At 67.5% G+C, this 19,831-nt stretch overlaps 6 protein-coding genes across 6 annotated transcripts in view; 3 read left to right on the plus strand and 3 right to left on the minus strand.

Annotated features, from left to right (window-relative positions):
- Nucleotides 1-1,612: 1,612 nt before the first annotated feature.
- Nucleotides 1,613-4,619, minus strand: CHLNCDRAFT_132966 (hypothetical protein; the record flags this gene model as incomplete). The annotated part of the gene is made up of 10 exons (XM_005851958.1): nucleotides 1,613-1,720; nucleotides 1,869-2,076; nucleotides 2,217-2,326; nucleotides 2,476-2,559; nucleotides 2,773-3,150; nucleotides 3,327-3,469; nucleotides 3,590-3,693; nucleotides 3,869-4,039; nucleotides 4,181-4,386; nucleotides 4,554-4,619. 10 exons carry the CDS (start codon nucleotides 4,617-4,619, stop codon nucleotides 1,613-1,615), a joined length of 1,578 nt encoding a protein of 525 aa, XP_005852020.1.
- A 280-nt stretch (nucleotides 4,620-4,899) lies between these two features.
- On the minus strand, nucleotides 4,900-9,042 carry CHLNCDRAFT_132967 (hypothetical protein; the record flags this gene model as incomplete). The annotated part of the gene is made up of 9 exons (XM_005851959.1): nucleotides 4,900-5,360; nucleotides 5,499-5,589; nucleotides 5,726-5,792; nucleotides 5,937-5,995; nucleotides 6,148-6,424; nucleotides 6,618-7,911; nucleotides 8,090-8,246; nucleotides 8,391-8,742; nucleotides 8,855-9,042. 9 exons carry the CDS (start codon nucleotides 9,040-9,042, stop codon nucleotides 4,900-4,902), a joined length of 2,946 nt encoding a protein of 981 aa, XP_005852021.1.
- A 243-nt stretch (nucleotides 9,043-9,285) lies between these two features.
- Nucleotides 9,286-10,883, plus strand: CHLNCDRAFT_132968 (hypothetical protein; the record flags this gene model as incomplete). Its single annotated transcript, XM_005851628.1, has 5 exons — nucleotides 9,286-9,614; nucleotides 9,729-9,780; nucleotides 9,919-10,033; nucleotides 10,242-10,330; nucleotides 10,563-10,883. The coding sequence occupies 5 exons, from the start codon at nucleotides 9,286-9,288 to the stop codon at nucleotides 10,881-10,883; spliced, it is 906 nt and encodes a 301-aa protein (XP_005851690.1).
- Nucleotides 10,884-11,258: 375 nt separating this feature from the next.
- CHLNCDRAFT_132969 (hypothetical protein) lies at nucleotides 11,259-12,892 on the plus strand (the record flags this gene model as incomplete). The annotated part of the gene is made up of 4 exons (XM_005851629.1): nucleotides 11,259-11,372; nucleotides 11,837-11,979; nucleotides 12,218-12,319; nucleotides 12,526-12,892. 4 exons carry the CDS (start codon nucleotides 11,259-11,261, stop codon nucleotides 12,890-12,892), a joined length of 726 nt encoding a protein of 241 aa, XP_005851691.1.
- Nucleotides 12,893-13,628: 736 nt separating this feature from the next.
- Nucleotides 13,629-15,334, minus strand: CHLNCDRAFT_49358 (hypothetical protein; the record flags this gene model as incomplete). Its single annotated transcript, XM_005851960.1, has 6 exons — nucleotides 13,629-13,713; nucleotides 13,905-14,076; nucleotides 14,290-14,503; nucleotides 14,713-14,809; nucleotides 14,965-15,027; nucleotides 15,255-15,334. The coding sequence occupies 6 exons, from the start codon at nucleotides 15,332-15,334 to the stop codon at nucleotides 13,629-13,631; spliced, it is 711 nt and encodes a 236-aa protein (XP_005852022.1).
- A 967-nt stretch (nucleotides 15,335-16,301) lies between these two features.
- CHLNCDRAFT_48385 (hypothetical protein) overlaps nucleotides 16,302-19,831 on the plus strand; it is a gene marked incomplete at both ends in the record, with an annotated part of 4,978 nt that continues 1,448 nt past the window's right edge. The window contains 9 exons of the mRNA XM_005851630.1: nucleotides 16,302-16,380; nucleotides 16,653-16,822; nucleotides 17,132-17,308; nucleotides 17,668-17,784; nucleotides 18,019-18,147; nucleotides 18,388-18,585; nucleotides 18,754-18,870; nucleotides 19,115-19,333; nucleotides 19,600-19,691. Coding sequence (XP_005851692.1) covers nucleotides 16,302-16,380; nucleotides 16,653-16,822; nucleotides 17,132-17,308; nucleotides 17,668-17,784; nucleotides 18,019-18,147; nucleotides 18,388-18,585; nucleotides 18,754-18,870; nucleotides 19,115-19,333; nucleotides 19,600-19,691 — 1,298 coding nt within the window. The remainder of the gene's footprint in view (nucleotides 16,381-16,652; nucleotides 16,823-17,131; nucleotides 17,309-17,667; nucleotides 17,785-18,018; nucleotides 18,148-18,387; nucleotides 18,586-18,753; nucleotides 18,871-19,114; nucleotides 19,334-19,599; nucleotides 19,692-19,831) is intronic.

Raw genomic sequence — 19,831 nt, forward strand, 5'->3', positions numbered from 1 at the left:
GGGGAGGGGCATGTCGGATGATGCTGAGAGCCAGGCAGGTGCAGGCGTGGATGTGGGTGCTGCCTTTGGTGGTGGGGCATCAGCAGCAGGGGAGGTGGTGATGGCTGGCGCAGCACCCACCAACCCACCTGGTCCATCTGGCGGCGCGCGCTGGGTGCTACCGCCGCGGGGCTGGCGGCAGCAGCTCCCGCGCTGCCCAGGCTGGATGCCCAGGTGGGTGGTGGGTGCTGCGCGGGGGCGCGCCGCGCGGAGGGCTGCACGGAGGCGCCCTTGTGCGGGGTGGGGTGCTTGCGGGACACCACCGCCTCCTCGCCCTCGCTGTCGCTGTCGCAGAGCGAGGCGCTGCCTGCGGCGCAGCCGGCCCGCCAGCCGCCCGCCTGCTGCAGGCCGTAGCCGTGGCTGCTCTGGCGCGCCAGCCTGGGGCGCTTGGCTGCGGGGCCCTCCACGGTGGGGTCGCAGCTATCGGCGGGCCGGAGCATGCTCAGGGTGGGCTCTGCGCTGGCATCAGTCCAGGCCGAGGAGGAAGGGGCGGGTGCTGCGGCTGCGGCCTCCGCCTTGGAAGGCGTGGCGGCGCACCCAAACAGGCCCAGCCCGCGCGGCTGCAGCGCGCCCGAGGCTTCCCTGCCGGCCACACCTGTGCAGGGACAGTGGGCAAGGGCGAGGCACGGGACAGGGGAGGGAGGCAAGTGCGTAAGGGCACGGGCGGTCAACGGCGGTCAACGGGCTTCTCATCGCCGCCTCCCTGCAGGCGCAACGACGAACCTGGCTTCTCCTGGCGCCCTGCCAGCGGGCTGTTGGCGGGGGTGCGAGCAGGCAGGCGCAGCATGCTACTGTTCGGCTCCTGCTGCTCCTTCTCCAGGCCCGGATAGCCCGAGTCAGGGGCCTGGTGCATCGTTGCGAGTTGTGGCTGTAGTATGGGAGCTAATAAAGCGGGAAATGGGGGCGAGTGAGGGCGGAAAGGAAATTGGTGGAAAGGATCCAGCTCAGCATTGCATGCACCAGACATGAATGCACCAACAGCCAGCAGCCTGCATCAGCGAGCCAGTGCGACTTGATGGAGCTGCCTCAGCATCAATTGCAGATTCAATAGTTTAGGAGCGCCGCCGCTGCCGCCAGCGGCGAAGCGGTGCCGCCGTTGGGCGGTGCTGCCAGCGAGGCTGCGGACGCCTGCAATGCCGTCCGGTCGGCCGAAAAGAAACTGCCAACTTGTTTAAACGCTAACGTGAGCTCATAACCTGGCTAAGACTGCGATAGAACAGATGGTGACAGTTGGGGAATCGCAACCCAAGCCCTAGAGGCCTCAACGGTGCCACCAGCTCAACATTGTCGTCAGCTCAACGGCACCGTCAGCTCAGCCCAGCAGAAGCGCCACGAGCAAGGGGCAAACAATCCCCCCAACAGATCAGCTCAGCCAATCCCAGGTGGTGAACACTGCACTGTACACATAAGACGGCGTAGAGAGTCGGGACTGGAGCGGCTGAACTTGCGCTAATGCCGCAGCTGCTGCCGACGCCACTTTTGGCTGGGGGGAGGCAGCCGCTGAGCCGTGGCAGCCGTGGATGCAACTAACGGAGCAGAGGGATGCATGTCTGCCCTTCAGGCGTCCGCCCGCTCACTGTCCGTAGCGGTACAGGCGCACCACGCTGTCCCGCCCCGCCACTGCCAGGTGCGTCAGGCACGCGTCCAGGCAGTGCATGCCCACGGGGCGCATGGGGCCGCCCTGCAGGCGTGCGCCAGGCAGGAGGCAGGCGGCGTTCAAGCAGTCGCGCCCCATCTGCTCCCAGAGCCGCCGTGGCGCGACGCAAGCGGTGTGCACCGGGTGCCGCTCCACCCGGATCCCGACCTACCCCATCCAACCACCCCCGCACACACAGCCGCTCACAGCCGCGCAACTCCAGGTCGATCAGGGCAGAGGCAGGGTCGTCCACGCTGGGCGCAAAGGCAGGGCCCAGCGTGAGGCAGTGGTGGCGGTGGCGCCCCCCAACCAGCTCCCCGCTGCTCCACTGCCGCACGTGGCCGGCGTGGTCGGCGCTGAGCAGCCTGCCGTCTTCCAGCAGCTTCACGTCGTACACACACCTGCACCAACACAACAGCATGAGGGTTGAGGGTGGGGCTCAAACATGTGGCAGGGGTGACGAAAACAATTGCAACCTCCGCGGTTCACAGCAGGCAAGGCGAGCCAGCTGGAGGCCGGCGGCAGCGCCAGCGCCTCTCACCCCATGTGCAGGCCGTGGCGCAAGCTGTACTCGTTGCTGGCAAACAGGCAGTCCACGGCGGCCGCCGACGACCGCCGCCCCTGCCTGGCGGGTCGCTTGGGGACGGCCAGCTGGGCGGGGGAGCAGAAGGGCCTGTGCCCTGCTGCTGCTGCTGGGGCAGGGGCTGGGGCTGCGCCTGCTGCCGAGGGCTGGCGACGGGTGTGGTGACGCCAATGGCGTTCTTGCTGGCAGGGCCAGGGCCAGCACCCAAACGGTACACCACGCGAGGTGGCGGCTGCGCGGCGGCTGGCGGTACAGCGGGCAGGACGCCCGGCGCCGCATCCAGCCGTGTCAAGTCCCAGACCTGCAGGCCAGCAGGTGAGAGCAGCGGCGCATGGAGGGAGGTGGAAGAAGGCGAGCAGGCTCCCCCCTCCCTTGTCGGTCTCCCCCAACGCAGTAGTGAGACGACTGGAGCGACGCTCGGCTGGGGGGGGGCACCTAACGCGCTGCAGCAGGTGCCATGGGCCCCACAGCCAGCCAGCAGGCAGCCAGCCAGCCAGCCGGCAGGAAGCCACACACCTGCACCTGCCCCGTCGCCACCAGTGGCCAGGCGGGGGTAGAGAAGGTCCATGGCAAAGACGGCGGGCAGGGCGTGGGCGCCAGCTGGCAGCGCCAGCTCAGCGAAACGCGCGCCGCCCATGCGCAGGTCGTGAAGCGAGACCGCCGCCACGTCGCCGCCCGCGACCACCAAGTGCTCGTGGCAGCGCGCGGCGCACAGGCGGGCGCCGCCGCTGCTGCCGGCACCCTGCCACGGAAAAGCAGCGGCGGCGGCAGTGGCAGCGTCTCCCTGCGCCCAGGCCAGCTGCTGCGCTGCCGGCTGGCGGCTGCGGAGGTCCAGCAGCTGCAGGGCGCCGTCCATGCAGCCCGCCAACACCTGCTGCCCGCACGGCAGAAGCTGCGGGGAGAGGGAGCAGAGGGGCAGAACTTGTGGGGAGGAAGGTGACTCACAACTGCCCGGCCCGGAACGACACCTGCCGTGACTGTGCAACGGCTGCAACACCAGCCAAAGGGCACGAGACATGGGGGCAGGTCGAGGTGTGATCAGGTTGAGCACAGCCCTGGCATCCGCACCTGCACAGACGTCACGACATCAAACTGCGGCCAGTCGGCCTCGTCGGGCGGGAAGCTGGCAAGCCCCCCCCAGCCGGCTGGCAGGCGCAACGCCACCTCGCCCCTTTCCAAGTCCAGCACTTGCACCCCACCCTTCCTGGGCCCTGCCAACCGGTGCGGGGGGTGGAAAAAACGGGCACGGCAGGCAGCAGGTGGGGGGCAGGGGGCAGCCAGCAGGCAGCCAGCAGGCAGTTTCTCGGGCAGGACCACGCCGGCCCAGACACCAGGCTGGGGCTTGCCTGAGACCACGAGGCGGCGGTCGGCGTCAAGCGACCACACAGCCTGGCTGTGGGTGGTGTCGTGCAGCAGCGGCTCTCCTGCCAGCGACCTGGGGACAGGAAGAAAGAAAGAAGGAAGCAGGTGAGAACGGCAGGCCACGGCAGCCTGCAGGACCGGCTTGCCTGCGCCACAAGCCGGGCGCAGCCCTGCCTCGGCCTGGCAGGCAGAGGGAGGCCACCAGGCAGGCCCGCCTGCGGCCCCAGAGACAGCCTGCTCCCGCCCACCAGACGTTGACGGCGCCCTCGCTGCCGCCCGAGGCCACGCCGCCGCCGCCGGGCACCAAGCGCACGGCATTGACCCAGGCGGCGTGGTTGCCTAGGGCGTGCACGAGGTGTCGCCGCCCCTGGCGCCACGCCCGTTCGACGCCCAGCCGCCAGCGGTAGCGCTCCTGCCAGCTGCAGCAGCTCAAGCAGGCAAAGCACGGTGAGCCCATACAAGCATGTGGGAGCAGCAGGGCTCACATCGTGGGCAGCAGCCCTCTGGCAGCCGACCCAGCGCAGGCTCGACTCGCACAACAAGCTCAAAGCGCCGCGCACCTGAGCTGCTCCTGCTCCTGCCAGTCGGCGGCGCCGCGTAGCGTGCGCTCGCATCCCCAGCCCGGGAAGCGACGGCCATAGCCCGCCAGCCACACCGCCTCCTCCTGCACCACCCGCCGCCACCACCACCGCCGCCGCCACCGTGTGCAAGGGCACACGCAGCCGGCCGCCGCAAAGTCGCGGTGGTGGTCCAGGCGGGCCAGCACCTGCAGCAGCAGAGGCACACGGCACACGTGTGGGCGACTGAGGGTCAGGCAGGGATGGGGCGGCGGCGGCGGCGGCGGGCACTGGCGACAACGCGACAGGGCGGCACGACCGGCACACACCCAGCCCCATAGCAGGTCACAGCCACCACGTAGCAGGTCACAGCCACCTGTTGCGCTAAGTGAGAGGGAAGTTCGGACACAAAGTCCACAGGCGGCTCGGCTGTTGACGCCATGGCACCTGCTGGGCCCAGTGTTCGAGGGCCACAGCGGGACTCGGAACGCTGCGAGTTCGCCCTCGCTTGTCCGATAGCTGACTGGGCTTGCAGGCGCGCTGCGCCGCCGCCGCCGCCGTCCAGCCTCGAGAGCGATTTCAAACAACAGCCTAGTAGTATTATAACTGATTACATGCTGCCTTGGCATCCGAGAAGCAACAAACAAAATGCCCTTCAAACAAACCGGAGGCGGCTGCGCCGGGGCTGCGTCCCCTGCTTGGCAGAGCCGCCGCGTGGGCTGTTATGGCTGTGCCTCGGCGGCGGCTGCCGCCGCCGCTGCCTCGGCTTGGAGCACCTTGCACACCGCCTTGTGAGCCCGCCAGTCCGCCCGTGAGCAGGCCGTACCGCAGTATCTGACCGCCCCACAGCCGCCGCAGCGTTTGCCCCGAATCTCAGCCTCGCTGGTGCCGCTGACGGTGGTGCAGCCCACGTGTGCACACTGCAGCGCGCCCAGCGCACGAGCCACCTGCTGCCGCTCCCGTTGCTGCTGCTCCGCGGCCTCCGCGGCGTCGCCATCTGTTGCAGCCGCCGCTGCAGCGGCTGCCTGTGCCTCCACTGCATCCAACGCCATCACTGCCTCCTCCAGCGGCGCTGCCATGCGCTGCCCTAGCTGCTGCCAGATGCTGGAGCCCTCGCCATCCTGCTCCCGGCTGCCAGACCTGGCTTGAATCATAGCCAGGTTCATGTCTTGCAGTTCATCCTCTGGCGACCAGACACGGAGGGCCAGGAGCCCAGCTGGAAGCTGCACGATGAGCTCGACCGCAACCTTCGACAACCCCGGCAATGATGACGCTATCGCCGCAAGGGCTGCCCTTGCATCGGCAACCGCCGGCGCGTCACCTGACGGGATGGAGACATCCAACAGCTGCGGTGCCTGCGCAATCGTCCGTAACAGCAGGTTGCCTGCGGCCGCAGCAGCCTGCGCTGCAACCTGCATGAAGAGCAGCAGGACAAGAGGCTGGGGTGGCCAGCAGAGGCGCTCGACATGCAATGGCACAGCATATGTTGCGCGTGCAAGCGGACATGCTAGCATGCCGGAGGCCCAATGCAAGGCGGGCACAACACACCCCAGATCGATCTGCCATGTCGCAGACAGTCGACAGCAGGCGGCGACGGCACAGCTCCTTCACAAGACTGCACCAAGTGTGAGTAGATGCAAGATGATGTGCGGAGCAGCCTGGGTATGACTGAGAAGCTCGATGGCCCGGCCAACCCATTTACGATCACAAAAGCGTCAGCTCAGCCACCCAGCCACCTCCCATCCAACCGGGCACCCACCTTGTGTCAACCATCTCCACAATGCCGCCCAACGCCGGCTCAAACACTACCGCACACTTCTGCAGGGCCAAGCCAGCATGAGCAGGCAGGCATCCATGGAGCAAGTGAAGCACCCCTGCCACCAGAAGCTTGGGTCACAGCACCATATTGCCAGCGGCACAGCCTGGCAGCCGCGGAGGCGGCGGCGCCCGCTGTGCCCGCCGCGCCTCACCATCAGCTCTGGCACCGCATCCAGAAGCGCCGCCACTGACGCTCGCCCGTGCGGCAGCCCCCGCAGCGCTGGGCAAGCAACTAGCACCCAGGCGCGAATGCCTGCACTCTCCAGAAGCATCTTCATGCGGCTGGGAGTCTGTCGCAGAACTTCGCTGCGTGGGCTGGCACTACTGCTGCCTGCTGGGGCTTGCTTCTGGGCCTCCAGCTGCTCCAGTGCTGCCTCCATGGCATCGGCGGTGGCAAGGGCAACCAGGGCGGTGCCCACCAGCTGCTGCCTACACATGCGAGGCGCAGGGATGTTGCTGGTTGCCAAAGCCCACCAATGTGCGGTCTGTCGCAAACGAGGCACGTTTGCTGTCATGCCACATGCAGGAGAGCAGAACGACTTGCCTCAGCTGTTCATCATCAGGCATCTGCCCAGCACCGCTCATCAGGCGCCAGCGCTGCGCCACCGCACATGCGACATACGCCGCGCTGAGGCCTCCCTCCATAAGCCGCATTTTCACAGCAGTGCCTCCATGCGCCTCCGAAGCTGCCGATGCCGCTGCGCACTGAACCAGTTTGCAGGTGCTGCGCAGGCACAGCAGCAGGCTGCGGCGCGCATGCCGGTCCTGCTGCTGCATCTCATCCTGCTGCTGCTCAGGCAGCCCTTCAGGGCTGTACCCTCCTATGCCCAGCACACCCGCTGCAGCTTGCAGGGTGCACAGCGCCCTGGCGGCATACACCAAGTCATAATCAGCCTCATCACAGCGCGGCCGATCGCAGATCGTCCCGTCCCCTCTTCCCTGCTGCCGCCGCGGCCACCCGTCTGGTGCAGGCCGCTGCCAGGTGGCCGCCAGGCCCCGAGCGACAGCCTCCATCATGGTGCTGAGTGCCACCACCATCAGGCTACCATCTGCGCCTGCAGCAGCCTCCCGTGGCAGCCAAGCCGCTACCGCTGGCAACACTTTGCTGCAGAAGGTCCGAAAAGCAGCCAGCCCCGACAGCTCGCCATCGGGAGCATCCATTGGTTCTGGCAAATGAGCAGTGAAGGCTGCCGCCACCCGCTGCACTTGCTGCAGCAGCCAGGCAGTCTCCAGTGGCTGCGCAGGACTGCCCGTGCTGCCTGGGGTGCGGGATGGCGCCGTCTGCTCCACGCATGACCGTATGGCATCAGAGACCGCCCCAGCCAGGATCCACAGCCAGTCTTGCTTGTCTGCGGTAGTTGCCCGGCTGCTCACAACATGCTGCAGCGTGTCTCCCAGCGCGCCACCGAAGCCTGCAATCGTGATGGGCGAGGCTGACGCTGCTGCTGCTGCCTCGCCTGCAGCAATGCCTTCTGGGCCCGGCCCATGAACACCCAGTTGCGACTGGAGCTGCTTCACCACTGCTGCAATGCTCTGCTGCAAGCTGCAGCTTTCAGCCGCCAGCGGTGCCTCAGGGCCAAGCTCCACCGCAGCAGCCGCAGCCCGCCACGTGTTCTTTAGCGCCGGAGAGAACGCGATGGCTGCCGCAAGCCCCCAGGCGGGCCCAGGCTCTGCCTCTTGCAATTGACGTGCCAGGGCCACCACTGCCGAGTCGGCATCACGTGAGAGGTCGTGCAGCGCCAGCAGCAGCGCGGCCCCCAGCTTCATCACCGTCACCACCAGCCGCAGCAGGCCAATCCCAAGCATTGGCTGCTGGTCCAGAATGCGGGTGATGTATGGGTCGTGGCCTTGCCAGGCGCGGCTGGTGAGCAGCTGTTTCAGCGGCTCCAGCACGGAGGGGCTCCACGAGCGCTCAACTGCACAGAACCAGTGGAGCAGTGTAAGCTGTTGGATGGCGTTTGCACGGCTGGCACATGCTGCAGCTGCAGCAGCACGATGTGGAACAACTGCACGGCGCCAGGTCCAGGCAGGCCGATGGCAGCTGCCCTGCGGACTGGTCGCTGGCGCATGTGCTTTGCACAGCGTCTGGCCCACCTAAGGCATACATGCCAGGGGCGACGAGCACAACAAAGCTCAGGCATGCCCCGACTTTGGCGTCGCTTGCCGAGGTGCTCTGAAGGAGCCTGCCAAGCTTCTCGTACTCAACATGCGCGGCAGAGTGTGGTTCGGGTGATGGCGCGATCTTCTCCATCTGCAGTGGCAGGGCAACCATTGTGGGAAAAACAGATTAGGCCACATGTTGCTGGCGCATCTGGCAGCTCTTGGCGTGATAGTGGGCCTGGCAGCGCTGGAAAGCGGTTTGTCATGACAAGGGGGAGGCAAGCAGGCCACCTACCTCCTGCACGAAGATGTTCAGGGTGTCCAGGATCGCCGGAAGCACTAGCCCAGCCTGCTGCGCTGCATCCGTCTGCTGCGTGGCGGATGAGCGCTGACTGCTCCAGGCAGCCAGCATGACACGAGGCGCCCCGTCGATGCAGAAGGCGGCTGCCGCCATCAGCCGGTAGCGCAGCGCAAGGGGCCACCCCGGCTGGCGCTGCGCCAGCAGGCCCAGCTCGCCGGCAATCGACACCAGCCGGCTGGTGGCTCGAAGGCGCGCCGCCAGCGTCTGCGCCCACTGGCGGCTGCCATCATCCTCTGGTACTGGGCCGTTGTGCGCCGCCACGAAGGCCGCGATGCGCTGCAGTATGCTGCTACCAAGTAAGTGAAAGAGGGAAGGGAGATGGGAGTTAGAAGAGTTAGAAAGGAGAACGAGGAAGGGGGAAGCTGTGCACGAGCGGCGAAGGCGGGGCGCGCCGGCACCTGACAACCTCCGGGCTTGGCTCCTCGCTGCCCCTTCTCAGCACCGCCATTGCATCGTTCACATTATCACAATCTAGGCGGCACAGTGCATCGAGGTCTCGCGGCTCCCTGCCCAACTCCGCCACGGCAACCAGGGGCGCCAGCTCTGGCGGCACCCTGTGCTGGCGAGCGCGCTGCTGGCGAGACATTGTAGTAAGGCCTGCATCATCCGCCAGCCCAGCAAATGCACACGTGCGTTTCGCTGCTGTACATGAGTTCTCACAGCATTTGAAGGCCCCATGGCTCATTTGCAATCCCTTTGGGTGCGCTGAATCTGTATTGATCGCCCCAGCTCGCTCCCTTGCCAAGTCCCGATAGTCCGCACGTCTCCTTCAGCGGTAGAGAGATTTGGGCCAGCCCCTGTCGACCCAGCAGACACGCAGGAAGCTGCCATGGGCCAGGCGCTGTCCCTGCTGCCCCCGCGCAAGTCGCCTGCGGTGGAGGCCTCCGCCGCCGCCTCTGCCGCCGCCGGCGAGGTGGCTGCCACGCTGCCCCGGGCAGAGATCGAGCGCCCCACGTTCCAGGACCCAGACCTCTGGCTGATAGTTGGCCTGGGCAACCCCGGGCCGCAATTTGCGGGCACGCGGCACAACGCCGGCTGGCTGGTGGTTGCTGCGGTCGCCCGTCTGCTGGATGTGGCGGTGGATCGCTTCCAGGCAAACGCAGAGGTGGCGCGCAGCCGGCTGGCGGGCAAGAGCGTCCTGCTTGCCAAGCCGCTGACGTGAGTGGGGCAGTCCAGGGCAGGGATGCTGCTTGAGCTGGGTGCCCGTGTGCTGGCGGTCCTGCTGCGGGCCCGTGCGCGCACAGCGCCCCGCTGACTGGCGGCCCTCTGCAGGACCATGAACCTATCAGGCGAGGCGGTGGCCGGCCTGGCCGACTTTTACCATGTGAGCATGACGTGGTGTTTGCCTCTGGCACGCTGCCGCTTGGGAGCCGCCTGCCGCTCGCGCCATCCCCCTTGCCCATCCCTTCCGCCTCACACGCACACACACAGGTGTGCCTGCCTGCTCCTCTCCGTCCTGCAGATCCCGCCGGAGCGTGTGCTGGTTGTGTATGATGACTTGGACCTGCCCACCGGCACGGTGCGGCTGCGGCCCAGGGGCGGCCCAGGGGGACACGGTGGCATGAAGAGCGTTGCAGGTGGAGTTGGCCACAGCAGCCGTTCAGCCGGCAATGCCCTGTCCCACATACCAGCCACCACCCACTCAGCTCCTAGCCCCGCCTAGCCTAGCCAGCGCACCAGCCTGCTGGGTGGCCACGTCTACTGGTTGCTAATCGCCACAGCGCCGCCCCTACAGGCGTGCCTGTGCCCCAGCTTTGCTGTTCCCCTCTGCACCCTGACCCGCAGCTCACCTGCAAGGGGACAACTTCCCCAGGATCAGGCTAGGCATCGGGCGGCCCCCAGCTGGCACAACCGTGCTCGACCATGTGCTGCAGGTGAGCTGGCTGCTCCGGGGGCTTCAGTACCCTGCCTCTGCTGGTAGAAGCAGCAGCCATGGCCCCGCTCATGCCAGTTCTGGTGTCCCCACTTTTGGAGGCACCCTAGGAGCTCCCTGCCAGCCCGCCTGCCAGCCCTTGGCCCCACACAGCAAAGCATGTGCTTGGCTAGCCCGGCTGCTGAGGTCCCCATCCCCTGACATCTCTCCACCGATTCCCCTCCTCCCCGCAGGATTTTGGAGAGGCGGAGCGGCTGCAGGTGGATGCGGCAGTGCAGCAGGCTGTGGGAGTCATTCGTGCGGTGCTGAGTGTGGGCCTGGAGCGAGCAGTGAGCGGGGTACGAGTGGACGCAGCTGGCAGGGCCCTACCTCCGCCGCCGCCGTCGTCGGTCGCGGGGGGCCAGCGGCATGCGGCCACTGCAGCAGCGGCTGGGGAGCAGCAGCGGGCGGAAGCGGGAGCGGAAGCAGCGGAGGGGCAGCGGGCGCAGGAGAGTGAGGAGCAGGGTGCGGCAGCAGCGGGAGATGCGGCATTGACAGCAGGAGCGGCTGGATAGAGTTGATGGGTCTGGAACTTTTCATCAAACCCGTATTCACATCTTCACGCAAACGTCATTGCGGACGAAGCGAGCTGCAAGCGACAGGATGAGCGTAGCAGACACAAGGGCGGCTGATACCGCACCGCCGATTGTGCCCCCCAGATGGATGCCCAATTCTGCTGCCAGTAAGACACCAGGTCTGGCATTCAATTCTCTGGGGGTGGCAGGGCTTCTCCAAACTGGTGTTGACACCAGGTGCTGCAGGCCGTCCCGCTCCCGGCTGGCGCCGCCAGGTCAGAGGGATGCCCCCTCATCAGCGGCCCCGCCGCCTCGGCTTGCCGCCAACCATCTCTTGCAGCTTGATCAAAGCGGCTGGTGCGCCTCCGAGGCGTGATGGGACAGTGCGGCAGCAGCCCACAACTCAGCAGCCCAGCGCAGAGCTTCTACGACCTTCGAGAGCTCGACATTGACAAGCATGACATCGATTTTGCCCAATTTAAGGGACAGGTGAGCGGCGGCGCCCCTTGGGCCCGCCCTTGGGGGCGCAGTACCGGGGCTGCCCGCTCAGCCAGCGGCGACGGCAGCGCAGCCCTGCCTCTGGTGCCCTGGTCAGCCGTAGGCCTTGGAACTTTGCATTGTGCAAGACCCTCACAGCCGGTGTATTCATAATGAGTGCAACCGCCGGTCAAGCCCGCCTTACGGGCGGGCCGCACTCAATGCCGCTACCCGCCGGCCTCCTGCAGGTCGTGCTAGTGGCATGCACAGCATCCAAATGAGGCTCCTACCGCGATCCACACTTCAAGGCGCGTGCAAAAACAACATGCAGCATTTCACGCGCAACAGCCAGCCTGCCATTTCCCACTCACACTCCCACCCCCGCCGCTGCCATCGCCGGCATCACATGTGTACAGCTTGCCCACCGGCAGGCCTCCTCTCGACTCGCCAGCCATTCACGCCGCGCTGCTGTGCAGGACTTTGCACTCCTCATGGAAGAGTATGGATCGCGGGGGTTCACCATCATAGCGCTCCCCACCAACCAATTCATGCCGGGCCACCGCCTGGAGCCGGGGACACCCGAGGCGATCAAGGCCTTCATGCGCAGCCGCAACTTCCGGTGAGCGCCTGCCGCACAGCCCACTGCCCTCCTGCTCTCGCCGGGCGGTCGTCCTATTGCCGAGGAGCCGCTGCGACAGCTCTCTGCCTGCCAGCCTGCCCGCCCAACTGCGCTGCCGAGCAACCTGCGGTAGACTTGCCTGCTGCCTGCCTGCCTGCATGCATGCATGCATGCATGCATGCATGCGTGCGTGCCTGCACGCCTGCCTCATTACGTGCTGCCCGCCTGTGCGCCGCAGGGGCGTGGTGACGGACAAGGTGGCTGTGAATGGGCGGGGCTCCAGCCCAGTCATTAATTTCCTCAAGGTCGCCTCCGGCAACACGGATCCCATCCCCTGGCCGTGAGCGGGGCCGGTGCCTTGCGCTCCCGCTGCCTCTGTGCTGCCGCACCTCAGTTGTTTCTGGGCAGCCAGGCCGGCAGGCCCGTTTGTCTATCATGCGCAACGGCTGGCAGCTGTGGAGCCCCTCTCCCCAGCCCTTCAAGCGGCAGCCCAGCCCTGATGATCCCCGTCTCGGCACCGCTGCTGCCGCCCCTTCCTGCCTGCAGGTACACCAAATGGCTCGTGGGTCGGGATGGCCGCGTGTACGGGCCATACATGCCGCGCTCCCGCCCCGCACGCCAGGAGGCCAGCATCGTGCAGCTGCTGGAGGAGGGGGAGGCCAAGGCCGCCGTCTCTGCAGCCGAGGGTGTGGGGGTGGCGCCAGGGGAGCACGACACCATGCTGGGAACCTGGATGGCCGCCGGCAAGATGAAGATGCACCGCCACAGGCCAGAGGATGATGTGCTGCCCTCCCAGGTGCACAAGCTGCACCAGCCCGGCGACGGCACAGTCGCCGCACCGCCGCCTGCGCAGCATCTTCCGGTGCAGGCCAAGGTGGGATCAGAGCCCGCAGACACCCCCGCAGGCTGCTAGATGGGCTGACGCCGGTTCGAGAGGCCCTTGCCCACCTTGGGTTTTTGTTTTGTTGTTTTGCCTGGCCCTCGTGGTTTGCGCTACCGTCGATCACTGACCACTGCCAATAGCCCAGCTCACCGCCTAGCGAGGCAGCCAGCAGCGCCTTGGGGCGTGGTGCACCTATGACGGTGAGGAGGCAAAGCAGCGGCTGCCTTGCAGCGCCGACCCTCCCAGCCTGACCTATGCACCGCCCCCTGGCTCAAACGCTGCCTCAATGTTGTTACTCTTTACCTGCCTGCTTGTTCTGCCACCATCAGGATACTTTCCAACCCAGTCTCGGGCTTCTGTCCATTGTTCCCGCATGGCCCTCATGCATGCATCTACTCGCCGACCCCACTGTGCATGCCTATCCACACTGTAAGAGAGTCGGCTTACAGAATGCATGCGGCTGCGGCTCAAGGAGGGGAATGAAAAGAAGTGGCAAAATTTGGGGGAGGGGAGCAAGTTCGACACGGCAGTCGGCAAGGCAGTGCGACACGGCAGTTGGGAACAGGGTCAGCAAGGGAGGGGGTCGAGCGGGGGGGCGCTGGCTGAGGACCCTTTGCGAATGGAAACAGGGGAGTAGGAAAGAGGTGCACAAAAAAATGCAAATGCTCGGCTCACACCACAATCATGGCACAGGAAGGACACACACACGAGACATCAGACGCGCACCACGGCCTGGGGGAGGCCGCCGCGGGTCTTGCTGCAGGGCTCACAGCAGCGACTCGATGCGCTGGTGCACCATCAGGAAGTACAGCGGGTCGTTTGGCTCGGTGCTGGCGGTACGGTATCCCAGCCTGCAGGCAGCAGGGCGAGGCGGGCACTCCCTCAGGCTTGGGCAGGCAGGGACCCATGACCCATGGCCGCATGCGGCACAGCGCTGCGCTGCGCTGCGCTGCACCACCCATCGGCTGCACCGCAGGGGCCCCTCTTGAGTCTGAGGCTCCCTACAGCCTCGCCCCCACACGACCAGGCCCAAGGTACTCACCCCACATACACCCCGGGCGCCACCGCCCGCAGGTAGTCTGTGAAGCCCTCGTGGAAGGGCGGCAGGTGGGGCCGCGGCGTCGGCCACATGCTGCGCGGCAGGTCGTCGCGCGCCAGGCCCAGCTGCTGCGGCGGCAGGTAGTCCAGCCTCATGTCGCACAGCTCCTGGGTAGCTGCGGGGACGGTACAGGCAAAGCAACGGTACAAATGAGGGAGCAGGCTATGCACGCTACCCAAGGCAACACACCAGCCCCCTGCTGTGGTTATGTGGCGTGACATCGTTTGCGGCAGGATTGAGGCCAGCAGCGCGGAGCAGCCACGAGTGTGCGCTGCTGAGAGCCCCACGCCGGCACCCCAGCCGGCGCCAGCGGTGGCCGCAGGCTCACTTGGCACCACGCAGGGCCCCACGGTGGCTTTGAAGTACAGAGGGTACAGCAGGTCGCCCAGCGGGCCCTTGCCCAGCAGCACGCGCCCGTACAGCTGCTCCGAGCCGGGCTGCAGGAAGAAGGCCTTGGAGAAGCTGCTCACGCCCAGCACGTGCGTGGGCAGCGCGGCCTTGCCGCGGAAGTGAGAAATGTCAGAGGCAGCCGCGGGCAGGTCCTGCAGGGGGGGGGGGAAGAGGCGGGGAGGTGCGCAAGCGAGGGTGGGGAAAGGAGGGGGCCGAGGCATGTGGAGGGCAGGTGTGTGGGGCAGAAGGGCAAGGCTGCAGCGCTGTCTCGTGCAGCGTTTCCCGCTCCCCCAGCAGACGTCGTTCCACCCTGCATTCGTGCCCCCAGGGCTTCATGGCCCCTCTGCGCCCAGAGCCCCACCTTCCAGAGCGAGTAGTCTGGACCGATGGCTGCCACCACCTGCTCCTTGGGCGCGCTGTACCGCTGTCCCGCCACCTTCCACAGCCGCATGATGTCCCTGCATGCACACAGCACGGCGGTGGAAGGTCAGGGGCGCGCCGCGACGGCAGGGAGGGCAGTAGAGATGCAGGGCAGCAACTCCAATATGATGAGGCGTGGCAGCATGCCAGGGTGCGGCGGGGACGGCGGCGCGGCAGCTACGGTCGTTCGCACCCGGAGTTAAGGCGGGACACCAGCTGCACGCGGTCCTTGCGAGGTATGTTTCGGATGGCGCCCCTGCGGGCAGGCCAAAGACCGGTGGGCGGAGCGGGTGAGACATGGCGGCTACGATTTGTTAAGCCCTGCCCTTGCTCCCAGCAAATGCGGTCATGGGACTGTGACCACCGCTGCCGCCACTGCTTACTCCTCCCGCTGCTGTAACCCGGTCTCCATGCATCTCTGCGATTCAGCTCTCTGCGGCTGCTGCTGCCGGCGCTGTGGCAGCACAAGCCCTCTCAGCTCACCACAAGATGAGCCCCAGGTTGACGGCGCTCCTATCGTACGGGACCAGCAGCTCTGCGGTAGCTACCATGTTCTGCACCATGCGTAGCCGCTGCTCCAACGTCTGCCCGTCGTTGTCTGTCTCGTAGCCGGCGTCCGCCTCGGTGCCTGCGGCCGCCGAGGGAGGTGGTGGCGCCTGCTGCCTACCGCCTGCCGCCTGCGCCTGCGGCCGCAACTGCTGCCGCCGCCTGGGTGCCGGGGCGGCATTTACTCGGACTGCAGGCTGTGACGGGCCGTTTGTGCTGCATCGTGGCGCTGCCGGGGCCTGTAGCCGCAGGCTCGCCAGCGGCCGCATGACAAGGGGCGGGCTAGAGAATGCGGTGGGGCTGCAAGGGATATCGGGCCAATGCTAGTGCACGATTGGCAGTCTCGGCGGTGGCCCAGGAACTGACGGCTCTGCATGGAGCCTGCTGTGCTGCGCCCTGGCCGGCCGGCCCATCAGGATGAAGGCAACTCGGGCGGCCCGCCACCGCCCTCTCACCCATCACCATGGCGACTCAGGCTGTGTGCGGCACTGCTGCACAGTGCGGCGGCGTGGCCAGCCGCACCGGCTCGGCGGCTCGCCGCGGTGCCGCTTTCCGGCCCACCGCCCAGCTTCCGTCCTACAATGGCCTGAAGAGCGGTAGCAAGGCGTCCCAGGTGGGTTTGCATATCAGCCTGTGGTGCTCCACCACATGCCCGTCACCCTGCTGCCGCATTCCCGCCCAAGCTTCTTCCATTGCGTGTGCAGGGTGCTTCTCCCCTGCGGGCGACCGCCCACCGCAGCTCCAGCCGCCGTGGACAGTCGCTGCTGGTGCAGGCCATGGCAGGTGAGCGCAGGCGGCGTGCCTGCCCTCCCAGCGCCGCCTGCGCCAGCCCAGCAGCCCACAAACATTCGCGCCGCGCAGCCGGAGCAGCGCCCGGTGGTGCCTGTGTGGTGCCGCCGCCGCCAGCGCGCCTCAACCTGCACCTCACCTTGCGCTATTGCCTGCCTCCTCCGTTCCACAGGCAAGCGCGAGGTGCCGCTCCACATGTACCGCAACATCGGTATCATGGCGCACATCGACGCCGGCAAGACCACAACCACCGAGCGCGTTCTGTACTACACTGGTGGGTGGCCGGCGCCTGGGCAGGGGAGCGCTCCCGCAGAGTGTGGGCTGGGCCCCGTACGGCGGCCTGGCAGCAAGGCAGCAGGCAGGCAGGCACCAGCAGCCGGTCAGGCAGCGTCAGGCCGGCAGGCAGCGTCCGGCGGCTCCGCGCGTGGCCAGCCCAGCCCAGCGCCTCGCACACGCAGCCGGGCGCCTCCGCATCCCTGCTCTCCCGCCTCAGTTTCAATGCACCCATCACCTCCCCTCCCTGCCCCCCTCGCCGCCGCCCTGCAGGCAAGTCGTACAAGATCGGTGAGGTGCACGAGGGCACCGCCACCATGGACTGGATGGAGCAGGAGCAGGAGCGGGGGATCACCATCACCTCTGCCGCCACCACCTGCTCCTGGAACGACCACCGCATCAACATCATCGACACCCCCGGCCACGTGGACTTCACGCTGGAGGTGCGCCCCCGCTGTCCACCTCCCGCCTTCCACACCCCGCTTTCCACCTCCCGCCTTCCACCTCCCGCTTTCCACCTCCCGCCCTCCGCCTGGCCCGTCGGGGAGGCGCGCTCTAGCCTCCAGCCTGGGAGGGAGGGGAGGGAGGGGGGTGGGCTGGGCCCTCGCGCCGGGCTCGGATCGCAGGCAGCACAGGCGCTCCATAGGCAGGGAGCGCCTGGCCGGCCCACCACGCCTCCGCTGCGCAGCGCAGCGCTGCCCAGCACAGCACAGCTGAGCCTCCCTCCTCGCCGTCGTTTCCTGGGGCCGCAGGTGGAGCGCGCGCTGCGCGTGCTCGACGGCGCGGTGGCGGTGTTTGACTCGGTGGCGGGCGTGGAGCCTCAGTCGGAGACTGTGTGGCGCCAGGCGGACAAGTACGGCGTGCCCCGCATCTGCTTCGTCAACAAGATGGACCGCATGGGCGCCAACTTCTACCGCACGCGCGACATGGTGGGTGGCGGCGGTTGCGTCGGCGGTGTCGGCGGCAGCTGGCCGGCGGCTGCCGGAGGGGGCTGGTGATGGGATGATGATGGGCTGGCTGGCTGGCTGTGGAGGGTGGCCGGCTGGCTGCCGGGGCCCGCGGCGCTTGGTGGCCAGGGCCTGCGGATGCGGCTGGGATGTGGCGGGGGTCGGGCGCGGCCGCGGGCGCAGGCGCAGGCACCGAGCAGCACGTGGCCGGAGGCCGGGGCGGCAGCGTTCCGGTCAGCAGGCGGAGCACCTCCCGCCCTCCAAATAAATACACACTCCATCATCCCTCCCAGCCCTGCCCACCAACCTTTCCTCCCGTTCTTTCCTCCCGCTCCCGCCAGGTCATCAAGAACCTGGGCGCCAACCCGCTGGTCATCCAGCTGCCCATCGGCCAGGAGGACAGCTTCCAGGGGCTGGTGGACCTGGTGAAGATGAAGGCGCTGATCTGGAATGGGGAGGTGAGGGGGCGGCAGGCTCCTGGCGGCGCGGGCTGCAGCACGGGAAGGGCCTGGATGGGCGCGGACTTGGGAGGGCCTGGCGTGCATGCGCATGCTCCAGCCGGCATCCCTGCAGCCTGCGCCCTGCAGGCTGCACGCCGCATGCTGCGCTCCCCGTCCCTGCGCCCCACCGCGCTCCTCACACCCCACCTTGCCCCGCCTGCTCTGCCTGCCTCTGCCTCTCCCCTCTCGCAGGAGCTGGGCGCCAAGTTTGACGAGGTGGAGATCCCCGCCGACATGGCTGAGCTGGCGGCAGAGTACCGCGAGAAGCTGATCGAGCAGGTGGCGGAGCTGGACGACGACGTGATGATGGGATACCTGGACGTGAGCGGGGTGATGGGATACCTGGCCTGGCCCGCGGGGGTGGCGGGGGGCGGGCTCGGGGGACACCACGGCAGCTGCCGCTGCTGCTGCCGCCGGCTACCGCCTGTGTCTGTGCTTGGGGCGCTCCTGCCGGCCTCTGGGCTGGAGGTGCCCCCCCCACCAGCACTCCCTGTCCCACAACCTCCCGCACTCCCTGCCCCACAACGCCCCGCACCTCCTGCACCCCCCTCACCCCCGCAGGGCGAGCTGCCGGATGAGGCCACCATCCGGCGCCTCATCCGCTCGGGCACCATCGCGGGCAAGTTTGTGCCCATGACGTGCGGCACCGCGTTCAAGAACAAGGGCGTGCAGCCGCTGCTGGACGCCGTGGTGGACTACCTGCCCGCCCCCACAGACCTGCCGGACGTGCGCGGCTCCGACATCGACGACGCCGAGAAGGTGCGGCGGGGGCCTGGCTGGCGTGTCGTGGGTGGGGCGTGTTTGTGTCGTGTGTGTGGGTGGGGGGGTGCAAGTCTGCGGGGTGCAAGTCTGCGGAGAGGTTGGTTGGCGTGCCTCCTCACGCACCCCTGCCTCCTGCCTCCCCACCCCGTCCCCGCCCCCCTGCAGGAGATGACGCGCAAGTCGAACGACGACGAGCCCTTCTCGGGCCTGGCCTTCAAGATCATGACCGACCCCTTTGTCGGCTCCCTCACCTTTGTGCGCGTGTACTCAGGCGTGCTGGAGGTGAGCCCAGGCGCACTTATGGTACCGGCGGCGGCAGGCTGCGCCGGGCAGCAAACAGCACAAACAGTTGGGGGTCGGGCGTGGTGCGCTGCAGGGCGGCAGCCTGGGGCTGGCAGCGGCAGGCTGCCCTCCCAGCCTGTGCCCCGGCGCGCAGGCGCCTGGCTGCCCACCGGCCGCCACCTCACATTCGCCCCTTGACGCCCCCTGCTCGCCCTCCTGCCCCCTCCACCTCCTGCCCGCGCAGTCGGGCTCCTACGTGCTGTCCGCCGCCAAGGGCAAGAAGGAGCGGGTGGGGCGCCTGATGCAGATGCACGCCAACAGCCGGGAGGATGTGAAGGAGGCGCGGGCGGGCGACATCATCGCGGTGGCGGGCCTCAAGGACGTGGTCACGGGCGACACGCTGTGCGACGAGAAGTATCCCGTCATGCTGGAGCGCATGGAGTTCCCCGACCCCGTGATCAAGGTGGGTGGGCGGTGGTACTGGAGGTGGTACCATATGCGGTACTGTATACGGTACCATATGCAGTACATGCCCGGGACGCGCATTTGGAGGGAGGGGGCCGCGGCTGGCAGGCGCCGTGCAGCGCAACGCTGCTGGACGCCCTCCCCTGCCCCCAGCCACCCCTTGCCTGCCGCCCTCCTCACCTCACCCCTCCCTGCCCTGTCTCCCTGCCCACCTCACCCCCTCCTCTGCCTCCCCCTCCCCCCACCCGCCCTCCTGTCCCCCAGGTGGCCATTGAGCCAAAGACCAAGGGCGACCTAGACAAGATGACCAACGGCCTGATCAAGCTGGCCCAGGAGGACCCCTCCTTCCACTTCAGGTGAGGGGAAACCGGGGAGGGCGCCTGGGTGCGCGGTGGCGGCGGTGCTGCTGCTGAGGATGCTGCTGGGGATGCTGGTGCTGGTGTGTCTGTGTGAAGTCCTTCCGGTGGTGGTGTGCGTGGTTTGGTGGTGGGTGGGT

The sequence above is a fragment of the Chlorella variabilis genome, assembly GCF_000147415.1.
Source record: "Chlorella variabilis unplaced genomic scaffold CHLNCscaffold_1, whole genome shotgun sequence".
Taxonomy (NCBI): Eukaryota; Viridiplantae; Chlorophyta; class Trebouxiophyceae; order Chlorellales; family Chlorellaceae; genus Chlorella; species Chlorella variabilis.